The sequence below is a fragment of the Hoplias malabaricus genome, chromosome Y, assembly GCF_029633855.1.
Source record: "Hoplias malabaricus isolate fHopMal1 chromosome Y, fHopMal1.hap1, whole genome shotgun sequence".
NCBI lineage: Eukaryota > Metazoa > Chordata > Actinopteri > Characiformes > Erythrinidae > Hoplias > Hoplias malabaricus.
The window spans coordinates 78,677,321-78,691,366 of record NC_089820.1 but is presented as its reverse complement, the minus strand read 5'-3'; the positions used below and the strand labels follow the sequence as shown (position 1 = coordinate 78,691,366).

The following is a 14,046-nucleotide window of genomic DNA, read 5'->3' as shown; positions in this document are numbered from 1 at the left end:
AAACATATGAGTAAAAAACATTTTAAATAACTACATGAATATAAATCACATAGCCTTTATAAGTAGACCTAAAATCTCATTGGTTATTTATTGTGTATGATGTCAGCAATGGCAAAAATAGTACAATATGTTTTTATGGAATGTCTCACTCTGCACATGTGCGTGACAAGGAAGGACCACATGATAAACTGAACCTAAACTGAATGTGAAATTATTGGATGTCAGGGGCAACCCTTGGTACAGAATCAGAGGCACAGGAATGGAAATTGAAATAGATAAACAAGTGAAACACAGAGACACTATATGGCCAAAGGTTTGTGGACACCATCCATTCTTTCTTCTGAAATTAAGAGTATCAATAGATGAATTGGGCTTTTATTTATTATGCAGTAACAGCTTTTTTGTTGTTGTGGTGTGGTACAGCCATACACTACCTTTCACCACATTGTTGTGAAGATTCGATTGCGTTCATTAAGAAAAGCATTAGTCAGACAGGGCGTTAATGTTGGGTAACATCTTGGCTCACAAATGTCTGCCCAGTTCATCCCAAACGTATTGGTTGGTGGAGAGTGCTGCAGTGTTTTAAGACAGTTCCAGTGCTCCACAGCTTGGTCCTGGAGGACTTTATACCATGTGCAGAAGGTCTGTGTCCAGAGTGAGGGATGCTTACAAACTCACTGACACTATTGATTACAGAAGACATACTGGATGAGTAATTGTTTAGTAACTTTTGGCAATGTAGTGATGAAGTGTAAGGCTTTTAAACGAATGCTGTTGATAAATAGTGCTAATTTTGTTTATGACGTATTTATAGCAGCGTCGAACTGGAGTGAACGTGACCGTGCCTTGCTGCTGCTGTTTGTCTTTAGGCAGCTACCCTTTGCTGGCACTTGGGTTTTCGGGATGCTTATCCACGCCCCCTACTCAATTTGGTCCAATCGGGAGCGAGAACGAGCCGCTTGTTTGGTATAAATCAGAGGGGGGCAGCAGTAGGTTCCCCAGAGGTTATTATTCTGTTGGAGAGTTAGGTTTGAAACGCGCGTTGATTTACTGTGGTTTCAATCCTAAGTGTAAAGCTCCGTTAACCCGTTCGCACACTATACTATGGGAAAAGAAAGTGTCTGGCTGCTGGTCATCGGATTTTCTCTCATTTCATGTGATTCTTTCTCTAATTCTACTCAGGCTCCTTTTTCAAGTAAGTTTATTTATTGTCTTGTTTTTAATTATTTATTATATTTTTATTTTTAATTACGCCAGTCTTGCTCACAGTTTTTAAAATGACTGCTTTATAATATGTACAAATTGTATACAGGTTTTATGGTATAAACGTATGTTTTTTCCTTTAATTAAAAAAAAAAATAAAAAAATTCCTACTTGGAGCTACGGAGTCCTGCCAGTGACACACTTCCGTGATATAATTAAACTGCGCTACTGTGTACATAACTCGTTCCCACGCAATAAATAACGGGTTCCCATATCTAATAACGTATTCCAATACCCTAATAAATGGTTCACACTTATTATTAAGACATTCTCACGTTTAAGGTTATTATAAAGGGATGTAACTAGCAGGTAACAAACCTAATGTCGAATAATTACCTACTAATTTTAGTGGCCAATTTTTATTGTGCAAGAACATGTTGTTTATACATTAAGTTCAAAATAAATTCAAAAAACTTTCCCCTGCGGTGAAAAATTTGTTAATTTTTGCACACCATGAATGTCACTATTATTTGACCCACTATTTATATTCCTGTTTGGATATTAGCTCTGTGGTCAGCTCGTGCACATTTTGGTCACCATATTGTAATGAGGTCACTCAAGTTTAGCTGTAAAGAAGCCATTCATGTCACCCCCAGGTGTGACTAATTATGTCTTGTTTAATTTTTATATGTATTAGATAACACAACTGACTGGATTGAAGACTACAGTAACATTGACACTAAGTTCTCAGTGCGACATCCTGAGTTTCCAGATGAGGATCTGTGCTACCTTATTCCGGGAATTAAAACCACTCTCTCAGACTGTAACTTCAAAATTGACGGCCCAACATTTCTGGTCATCCATGGCTGGTCGGTGAGTTTAGTACAGATTGCAGCTCTTTGCTTGTTGAAAAGGCTGGCAGCAAAAGTGTCATAACACTAAAAAACACATATTTAAATGTTTTTTTTTTAATCTCGAGTTTTGCCAAATGTTCTCCCCAATTATTAGTTGCTCCAGTTCCAATTTTTCACTGGCACACAGTGCTGGAGCAGCCTTGGGAAGGTGGAGGCGAATATAGGCTACCTCTGAGATACACGAAGACATTTCACTGATTCTTTTTGAAATGCCGCTGATGCAACAACACTGACGGGTTTAGCAGGTCATAGGAGAATGCAAACTGTCAAGATATGTCACATCAGCTGACAGAGGCCAAGCTATCTCGCACCTATGGGGGTGAAAGACCGCTGACCCACTAAGAGGACATGGCCAATTGTTTTGTCTAGGTCTCTTGGCCTCAGATGATTGAGACATCTTCTGGATTTAAACCTACAATCACAACCTTTCCAAGATACACATTCCATTCCACAGTACATTCATCTTACATTGCATTGGAAAGGCATATTTTAAAACTATTTAGAACCCAATGCAATGATTTCTATTCATTATTAATTTTCCAATGCACTCCAATAACAATGACTCAATTTTCTTTATTACTACTGACGTTCATGATATGCTACATGATACGTTCATAATAACTACTATTATAAGTAGTAATAAGTATCTCTCTCTCTCTCTCCCTTTCTCTCAGGTTGCAGGCCTGTTTGAAAGCTGGATCCATAAACTGGTGTCTGCTCTGTTTGTGCGTGAGCACAATGCCAATGTCGTGGTGGTGGACTGGCTGGACAGAGGCAGCCAACACTACCACACCTCAGCGGAGAACACCCGACTGGTGGGGCAAGATGTGGCCAAGCTCATTAACTGGCTGGAGGTAAACAGATTAGGAGAGGTTCAGTTTCTAAACTAAACGGATGTACTGAATTTGTGTACAACCCTTTTGCATGGATATAAAATACTACATTACCAACTTATCTTTGAGCACATTTGCTGATGGCTGTAATTGTCTCATAATTTCTGTTGTGTTCTCTTGTGTAATCTCTTGTGAATCTTTTGTTTTGCTGTACAGAGTATAGGTTATCCACTTGAGAAGCTGCATGTTTTGGGTTATAGTCTAGGTGCCCACGTGGCAGGCATTGCCGGAAACCTCAGCAACAACAAAGTGAACAGAATCACAGGTCAGCACCATCAGTTAACATCAGCCTTAAACATGATTAAAGGCTTTTTTGTTTTAGAGAAACAAATATATTGCATTTTTCTCTAAATTGTTGTTTGAATTTCCTTAAGGATATTGCATATTTAAAGGTCATTGGATTGATGATGGGCGACACAGTGGTGCAGCAGGTAGTGTTGCAGTCACACAGCTCCAGGAACCTGGAGGTTGTGGGTTCAAGTCCCACTCCGGGTGAGTGTCTGTGAGGAGTTTGGTGTGTTCTCCCTGTGTCTGTGTGGGTTTCCTCCGGGTGCTCCGGTTTCCTTCCACAGTCCAAAAACACACGTTGGTAGGTGGATTGGCGACTCTAAAGTGTGTGTGAGTGAATGTGTGAGTGTGTGTTGCCCTGTGAAGGACTAGCGCCCCCTCCAGGGTGTATTCCCGCCTTGCGCCCAATGATTCCAGGTAGACCCTGGACCCACCGTGACCCTGAACTGGATAAGCGCTTACAGATAATGAATGAATGAATGAATTGATGATTGCATCCGAAAAATCACCATGTAACATACATGTGGCACAGATATACTTCAGTAGGTTACTCAAAGTATTTTTCAGACAGGAAAATGTGCTCCTCTGTGATTTTATATCCATCTGGATATCTCATGTTGGTGTTTTTCTCCTTCCTACTTTGTGAAAAACGCAAGCAGATTTACTAACATTAAATAAATGAAACTGCTGAAGTTTCCTACCAAAGACAGTATCAGTTTCTTCAATGTAAGAGAACTTTCAAATTCCATGTTCTTGTTCATTTTACTTTAATTTCAAGGAGTCATTACACACATTACACCAGCCATAGTCATGGACGGCGGCACGCATCTTGCACGTTTGTCCGTAATGACTCCCGTACTTCATGATAATGAACCTGGAACCTGGCATCTCTTCTCTATCTCAGTGTCCTTTCACACATTTGGACACCATGTTGTAAAGAGATCACATGATCACGTGATGCAAACATCTGGTTTGGTAGAAAATACAACACACCAGAAAGCCTCTCGCCCGATAGTAATTTTAATGCCCTCCAGGTGCATGAGTTTCTCAGACGTGCACGCACTGATTTCTTGACTTTTGAACCACAGGTCTTGACCCAGCTGGCCCGACCTTTGAGCATGCAGATTCTCTGAAACGTTTGTCTCCAGACGATGCCAGATTTGTGGACGTCTTACACACAAACACCAGAGGCAGTCCAGACTTGAGCATCGGCATCCAAAGAACAGTGGGCCATGTGGACATTTACCCCAATGGGGGCACCTTCCAGCCTGGGTGCAGCCTACAAAACACCATGAGGATGATTGCCACCTACGGCTTTTCAAGTATGTGGTTTTTTTCTTTTGCTCCTATTGATCAGTATCTAATGGGATTTTCTTTTTTCAGTTTACACCCTAATCAGCTCAGTAATCTCAGTATGACACACCTAACTGAAAAGAGTGGGCACATGTGAGTTCAGGCTCTAATATGACCACAAAATCAGAAGTGGACAGTGTTCTTCACTCCAGAGAAGCATGAAGTTGCTATCCAAAGAAAAATATCTTTCCATTTTTGTGGATTTTCAGTTTTAATTTGAACACAGCAGCTGTCCTCCACATTAAAGTTTCATTTAAAGCTCCTCACACTCAGAACTCAGAGTTTAGAGATGAGTATCATAACACTAACCAAATAATTTATAGTAATTTCTGTTATCAGGCCTTATTTATAGTCATATGAAGGCTGAAACATGCAAAACACTGCATTGATTTTATATAGTGTCCTTTACCATGTTGTATGAGCATTCCCAGAACTCCCAGATGTTTCAGAAGACTGTTTTAATCACTGAAGGCAAATGTAAACTAGTTGTTAAGGTGATAAAAGTTAAGTCAGAAAGAGTACTAACATTTGTGTCTCTTCTGCCTTGTAAACAGACATGGACCAGCTGGTGAAGTGCTCTCATGAGCGCTCAGTGCACTTGTTCATCGACTCCTTGGTTAATCAGGATCAAGCAAGCATGGCTTTTCGCTGTAGCTCCAGAGAGGCTTTCTACAAGGGCCTCTGCCTGAGCTGCCGCAAGAACCGCTGCAACAAACTAGGATACAACGTCAACAAGGTCCGGACAACCAGGAGCGTCAAGATGTACCTCAAAACACGCGAGATAATGCCTTACAAGGGTGAGTGTGGGAGATTTCAAGCATTATGTGGTCATACTTTTCTGATAAAACATTCAGCACCAGGGGGAAACCCAGAAAACGTAAATCTTAGATGTGGTTTGCATTTTCTGCTTCTGAAGATCCAAGTAATTAAAAACTGAGGTTGCGTTCTGGGTGGCCACTCCATTATTGTAAAAACACCAGCAGCGCCATCATTTTCTTAGTAAGAGCTTCTTGTCAGTTAAACATCCTTTCAGACTCATAGTACTGAGTTGTTACAGCTGAATTGTGGACAGAAACCTCTGTGCAATGGAAATTAAATACTTGATGGTCCCCCACTTTTGGACGGCACAAATCTGTAGTAGCAGACGTGTACTCTTTCCTCTGTGGACTTGTGTAACACAGTCAATTAATTTAGCATCTGTCTCCCTGCAGTGTTTCATTACCAGATTAAACTGCATCTCTTCAGCCAGAAAAATATGACAATGGAAACCCAACCATTAAAGATCTCTCTGTATGGAACTCTCAGTGAGAGAGAAGATATCCCCGTAGTTGTGTGAGATTGCAGTATTTTTTTTTCTCTTTTTACATGTCTCATTAATCATTAACCAGTAATATTGATATCACTGGTAATACATTATTCCTTACCTTATACGACTCAAACCTTCACCTTGTGTTCTTCTTTAGGCCGAGTATGGTCACCAATTCCACCATCTCCTTCCTAGTGACGTCGGATGTGGACGTAGGAGAGGTGATGCGGCTGCTGATCCAGTGGGAGATGGATTCATATCTGCCTAACTTCTTTAGCACCAATGAGTTCCAGATCCGCAGAATGAGAATTAAATCAGGCGAGACACAAAGCAAGTGAGTACACTTATCGTTAATGGCCAACTGCTTTAAGGTGTCATAGTCTTATATTTAATATCATTATCTATGTTTATCTCTCTAAACTAAATAACACTTTTTTTTAAATACATTTTGAAGAACCTCTTTGGAGTACCTTAAGAATCTACCACTGTATGATTTTTTCAGTTGTGTGTTCTAGAGAATTGAATGGAGTTATTGAATATATTGAGATATATTTTTATTATGTCAATGCATCTAGACACTCAAAGTATAAAAGAGCAGTAATACACTCATCTTAAAAATACATTAGGAAAAATGTTCCTGAACAACAAGAGAACACGGCAAGTCATAAAAAACAATATTTCAAAACGTATATGCAGCACCCTTGACCAACAAAATGTAATAATACTGTGTGTGTAGGAGTAAGGGATGGAGGTATATGCAGGATGCTTTATTACAATACCTAAAAGGAAACTAGACAGAGGGACACTAAACACAAGGGCTAAACTATAAGCAGGGATAAACACTAACCATTAAACAAAGCTAAACACTAACCAGCTAAATACTAACCACTAAACAAAGCTAAACACTAACCATTAAACAAAGCTAAACATTAACCAGCTAAATACTAACCATTAAACAAAGCTAAACACTAACCATTAAACAAAGCTAAACACTAACCAGCTAAACTCTAACCATTAAACAAAGCTAAACACTAAACAGCTAAACGCTAACCATTAAACAAAGCTAAACACTAACCAGCTAAACACTAACCATTAAACAAAGCTAAACACTAAACAGCTAAACGCTAACCATTAAACAAAGCTAAACACTAAACAGCTAAACACTAACCATTAAACAAAGCTAAACAGCTAAACACTAACCATTAAACAAAGCTAAACACTAAACAGCTAAACGCTAACCATTAAACAAAGCTAAACACTAAACATTAAACAAGGCTTAACACTTAACAAGGAATCAAATCTACCGATCAATCTACCGATAGATTGTTGGGTGTTATGTTTATAGTGATATATTTGGATGTGTCAGAAACCCCATAAATGGACAATGTGTAACAACCTTAAAAGTCTTAAAAACCTGTGTTCCAGCTGAACAGACAGTACTCTAGTAGTTTATGCTTGCTTTGTTTGCCTTTACCTTCCAGGGTGGTTTTCAGACCCAAAGATACAGAGTTTGCGCACCTGATACAGGGCAGTGGTTCTGTGATCTTCGTGAAATCCAGTGAGAATCAACACAGCAGGAGAAAGGAAAGGTAATATTGAATAATGTTTCTTATTGTGCAGTTTTTCAGATGAACACCTTTTAGGACAGTATTAGAATATGGAATTTTTACGTTTCAATTTTACAGTGTTTCATTGTTTGAAATGTTCAATTTTGTAAACTTCAAATTTTACAGTTTTGCAAATAATGGATTTCTTTCCTTTCAGGATTCACAGGCTGAAAATGAATGGCAGCTTCTTCAAACAGGACACAGACTTAACTCCAGATGTGGGGATAAAGAGCTAGTTACTAAGCCAATTGAAGAAATGTCAACAGAGAAAATGGTAGTTGTGACCACAAGAAGGACATTTTTTGATGCTGATTGATCAGATCATGATTAGTGTCTTAATAATTGCTGTGAATTTTGACACCATTTGCAGTCAGATTAAAGACATTACTTCAGACACATTCTCTCAGAAGACGGTGTGGTGAACCTTGAAATTAGACACAGAAGTACGTTTCTTGCTGCATGTCTGTGTGGGAGTCAGCATGACAGTTTGAACTTAATGGCAGCTTTTGCAAAAAATGAAAGATTGTTAGAAAACTATTTTAGGTATTTAGTATTATATATTACACATTACATCCTATTATTTAAACATCATACAATGCACTCTCCATGTTCCACTCAAATCTCTTCATATCAACCAACAAAGTTGGTATATGTTATGTAAACAATTCAATATGTAACTGTTGCTACCTCTGCTTAATAGGTCACTGAGGTCATATCATTTTATCATTCAAACCCTATTAAAACTAAACATTACTGTGTATCAGATATTTATATTAGGGAAAATATACATTTTAAATATTTTTGATGGTGATTCCAAATTTTGAATGTTATTATTGAGTTATCAATATCAGTACAATCAACTCTAATAGTAGAGTGTCTTCTGCTCATGACATGTATAATGTATGATGTTATCTGTGTAATATATCTGTAATATATATTTGTACTCCAACCATGTTTCTTTGATGTAAATATGTTCATTCTAAATGGATAAAACTGGGGTTTCTATATTTGATATTTATAAAATATTTAACGTGGTTCTTGAAAAATATACGTACAGGTCTCAAACGTAATGTGTTATAGATTGCTATAGATTTTATTACAGGACGTTTTATGGTCATTGGTCTAATCCTAACACACTCATTTTGCATAGATTTCTATGTGACCACAAATGATTAAAACACCTGATAGCTACATATTTAATATCTTCTTAGTGCATATGTATACCTATATATTTGAACTGTGAATAAAGCTAGACAACTTTAACCATGCTATATCTATATGGACATGTTATATTTCCAGAAATGCCACAGAAACTCCAGCTGGACACCAGAATACACTGCACTTAATAACATTCATTCATTCATTATCTGTAACCCTTATCCAGTTCAGGGTCGCGGTGGGTCCAGAGCCTACCTGGAATCATTGGGCGTAAGGCGGGAATACACCCTGGAGGGGGCGCCAGTCCTTCACAGGGCAACACACTCTTACACATTCACTCACACACACAAACTTACGGACACTTTTGAGTCGCCAATCCACCTAATCCACCACTTAATAACAATGCACTGAATTTATTAGATTTAAATGTGCACCTAATTTCAACATGAATACACAATATTACACAGGACACACACTGATGGGAAAAATGACAAAAACACAATGAACAAAATTTGTTTTACATTCAGGGCGGCACGGTGACGCAGCAGGTAGATGTCGCAGTCACACAGCTCCAGGAGCCTGGAGGTTTTGGGTTTGATTCTCGCTCTGGGTGACTGTCTGTGAGGAGTTGGTGTGTTCTCCCTGTGTCTGTGTGGGTTTCCTCCGAGTGACTGTCTGTGAGGAGTGTGGTGTGTTCTCTTTGTGTCTGTGTGGGTTTCCTCCGGGTGACTGTCTGTGAGGAGTGTGGTGTGTTCTCCCTGTGTCTGTGTGGGTTTCCTCCGGGTGACTGTCTGTGAGGAGTGTGGTGTGTTCTCCCTGTGTCTGTGTGGGTTTCCTCCGGGTGACTGTCTGTGAGGAGTGTGGTGTGTTCTCTCTGTGTCTGTGTGGGTTTCCTCCGGGTGACTGTCTGTGAGGAGTGTGGTGTGTTCTCCCTGTGTCTGTGTGGGTTTCCTCCGGGTGCTCCGGTTTCCTCCCACAGTCCAAAAACACAAGTTGGTAGATGGATTGGCGACTCAAAAGTGTCCGTAGGTGTGAGAGAATGTGTGTGTGTGTGAGTGTCTGTGTTGCCCTGTGAAGGACTGGCGCCCCCTCCAGGGTGTATTCCTGCCTTGCGCCCAATGATTCCAGGTAGGCTCTGGACCCACCGATCTGGATAAGCGCTTACAGATAATGAATGAATGAATGTTTTACATTCACCTGAACATCATGTTCATACATCAACATACTGAACAACATTTTCTTTTCATGGCAATGTAAGAAAACACTAGGTCAGAAGTGGACCTCACATTCAAAGTCATTTTAGAGTTCTATTCCAATGATTCGGCAGCTTTTAAAATATTGGGGGTGAAAGAACATCAAATGTAAAATACACCATACCATTTTTTCATCAACAGGCCACATTTCTTTGCTATAATTTTGGTTTTCAGAAAGCCCTCCACATGCTCAGATGTGTGTGTAGTATTTGCGTGTGTGTGAGAATAAAGGAATGTACGGATGAATGCTCCCTCTGTTTTTCTTGAGAATTTCACACGCCTGTGATTCCATTCAGCATGTGTGCTGTCACTGCACTCAAGCAGTTACATAGTGTATGAGGGGATTTGGGTGTGTGTGTGATGGGGACGCATGTGTGGGGTATGTGGGGCACACACACTTGTTTTGAAAGTATGTGAGGACATGGATTTGCACATAGGTTTCATATGTGTGTATAAGTTAAAAATGTTTGGATTCTTCGGGTCAAATTATGCATATACACACATGCATATGTAGTAGTAAAATATCCACCAATCAAAGCCAATAAATACATGGAATTCATTTTCAGGGAATATATCTGAGGAGATTAGATATGACATATATCTGCTAGCACTTGAAAGGGGAAGGGAAAAGGAAAAGGAAACTAAGTGAAATCTCATGTGCTATGGTTAACTGTTGTAAATTCACAGCTGTTGTCTGAGTGAATGCTCAGTAGAAACAGAACGTAAGTTCGTACAAAACTGGCACATTTGCTTGTGTTGATGTACATATGAGGCTTTAGTAGAAGGTTCAGGAAGCAGGTTGGAATTTAGTGTGTGTTTGTGTGTGTGTTCTGGGGGTGTGTCTGTGGAACAGGTGGTCAGTCTACAATGTGAGAGCTGAAACATGAATGGCACGTTTCATTCCTCAGTGCGACGCACATGCAGACACTCTCATAAACATTATTCAGTAACTTGAAAATGCCTTTCCTAAAGAATATGCAGTGTTTTTGCAACTTAAACCATTTTCAGAATGATATTGTGAGGAGGTTGCAGTAGCATCCCAGGTGGTTGCTAAGATGTTGATATGTGGTTGCTAGGGGTCCCAAGATGCATTATATTGTCCAAACAAATCCCTAAATCCCTAATGCAAATCTGAAATTAATTGTGGAAATTATGTACATGTTTGAAGCTAATGTTATTTACTGCCCAGATAAATACTTTATAAAATATATTTTATGTATTTATAATATAATTGTACATTCTGGTGACACTTAGAGTATGTCATACAATCTTGAACATTTTACCTTGCTGTATTTCTCAGCAGGCCACAGCTGCTGGCACTGGAATGTGTGTGCAATGCTTCCATCAATCCATCACCATGTTGTCTGTAGCTGCTATCAGATTTTGTTCTAGTTTGCTTCTCTCTTATCACTTCCCCCACCCTCAAGGGCCTTAGGAAAGCTGGTGAGAGGATGGACACACATCCACGAAATTGCTGGCCACAGACAGGGAGGCTAATGTTGCACCAGAGGTCTAATGCTGCAATGGAAGGGTAAAACTGGTTAATGTCAGAGGTATGCTTCTTTATTGTAAAGCCCTACAACATTAAACTGTAGAGCAGTGGAAGTGTGATCTCTGAAATGATGGAGCTCCGTGTAGTACCTCTGGGAGGAGTTGGCTTTTATGATACAAAACTAATCTTCCAACATCAGTACCAGTCAAATCCTCACAGCAATGTTCTAGCAGCTTGTGTATGATTTCCCAGAAGAGTACAGCCTGCTACCGGGACTTTGACTGTTTTCTTAATGCAGTTTCCTTTTTTATTTGATAAAACACCATTACTAGTAAAAGGAATACCAAATTTCCCATAGCTCCCCAAATTAGAGGTGTTGGTGACCTACTGAGGTCTAAAGGGCGTTGGGTAATGGGGGCAGATTTTTTAGTCACGCCATGGGCCTCAAAACAAGGGGAGAGGTCAAAAAGGGAGAGAGAGTGATAGGGTGAAAGAGAGAGAGGCAGGCTGGCTTTTAGACAGTTTGTACATGACAAGTTCAATGGCAAGTAGTTCACTAGGAGTTGTTCCCATTTATTTTGGGTTTCTGGGTGATCTGACTGGATTCACACAACTAGAGAAGGAACAACAGTGCTTTAGAACATCAGTCTTCTAAGTAAAAGCAGTTTAATCAATTCATTCGTTCATTCATTGTCTGTAACTGTTTATCCAGTTCAGGGTCACGGTGGGGCTGGAGCCTACACGGAATCACTGGACACAGGGCAGGAACACACCCTGGAGGGGGCGTCAGTCCTTTGCAGGGCAAAACACACTCACACATTCACTCACACACTCACACCTATGACACTTTTGAGTCGCCGGTCGACCTACCAACGTGTGTTTTTGGACCGTAGGAGCACCTGGAGGAAACCCACACGGACACAGGGAGAACACACCACACTCCTCACAGAAAGTCACCCGGAGGAAACCCACGCAGACACAGGGAGAACACACCACACTCCTCACAGACAATCAACCGGAGGAAACCCACACAGACACAGGGAGAACACACCACACTCCTCACAGAAAGTCACCCGGAGGAAACCCACGCAGACACAGGGAGAACACACCACACTCCTCACAGACAGTCACCTGGAGGAAACCCACACGGACACAGGGAGAACACACCACACTCTTCACAGACAGTCACCCGGAGGAAACCCACATGGACACAGGGAGAACACACCACACTCTTCACAGACAGTCACCCGAAGGAAACCCACACGGACACAAGGAGAACACACCACACTCCTCACAGACAGTCACCCGGAGGAAACCCACGCAGACACAAGGAGAACACACCACACTCCTCACAGACAGTCACCCGGAGGAAACCCACGCAGACACAGGGAGAACACACTGCACTCCTCACAGACAGTCACCCGGAGGAAACCCACGCAGACACAGGGAGAACACACTGCACTCCTCACAGACAGTCACCCGGAGGAAACCCACGCAGACACAGGGAGAACACACTGCACTCCTCACAGACAGTCACCCGGAGGAAACCCACACGGACACAGGGAGAACACACCACACTCCTCACAGACAGTCACCCGGAGGAAACCCACGCAGACACAGGGAGAACACACTGCACTCCTCACAGACAGTCACCCGGAGGAAACCCACGCAGACACAGGGAGAACACACTGCACTCCTCACAGACAGTCACCCGGAGGAAACCCACGCAGACACAGGGAGAACACACTGCACTCCTCACAGACAGTCACCCGGAGGAAACCCACACGGACACAGGGAGAACACACCACACTCCTCACAGACAGTAGTTACAATAATGCAATTATGATTTTTTTTTTATTTTGCCAACATTCTGGAAAGCTTGTGCAGTCTGGCAACATTTCTATAAAAACACATTTGGAGCATGATTGGGTCAGTTCTTATAGCTGTTTGAATTGTTTGCTTCCTTTAAAACTTTAAATAGTGTTTTCACAATGACACATCTCCCAAAAAAACCATAAATATATTTAAATTTTATCACATGGTTTTTTCATAATGAGCAGGCTGAGTCAGTTCGTGTTCTGAAGATAACCACACAATATAATGCCACATGACTTATTTCCGTTGACTTTCACTTCCAATTAAAATGTTCTGATGACTTAGCAGGTCATATTTCACTGGAAAACACCACTGTGCTCTAAGTAACACATGAAATAGGAATCCAGCTTCCATTTTGTGTCGTGGGACACGTGCTTAAATATACCTTGTTGTTGATTATTCTGACAGGTCTACACCTGCAGAAGGAGAAATAGGCCAATATATTGACCAGACCTGTTGAAGTTGCATACATGGCTTCTTAAAGAGATTATCTGAGCCATTGTTTTGGAGATAATTAAACACACAGTAAGAACACACTGTTGAAATCAAACATCTGGTGTGTGTCTTCTATTCTAGAGAAGTGAAAATAATGCACCTCACATTGAAAAAAATCTAAGATCCTGAAAACTAGTGCCCTATATGTTCCTAGTATCATTCCCTTTGAAATTTGGCTGAGCACAGCTATAATAACGTGACAAAACCAG

General features: G+C 40.7%; 1 protein-coding gene across 1 annotated transcript; it reads left to right on the top strand.

Moving 5' to 3' along the window:
- The first annotated feature begins 1,016 nt into the window (after positions 1-1,016).
- On the top strand, positions 1,017-8,808 carry LOC136677620 (lipoprotein lipase-like). The gene is made up of 10 exons (XM_066655195.1): positions 1,017-1,195; positions 1,901-2,076; positions 2,792-2,971; positions 3,167-3,275; positions 4,387-4,620; positions 5,206-5,448; positions 5,863-5,983; positions 6,115-6,291; positions 7,439-7,546; positions 7,722-8,808. The coding sequence occupies exons 1-10, from the start codon at positions 1,105-1,107 to the stop codon at positions 7,798-7,800; spliced, it is 1,518 nt and encodes a 505-aa protein (XP_066511292.1). The 5' UTR covers positions 1,017-1,104; the 3' UTR covers positions 7,801-8,808.
- The last annotated feature ends 5,238 nt before the right edge of the window (positions 8,809-14,046 follow it).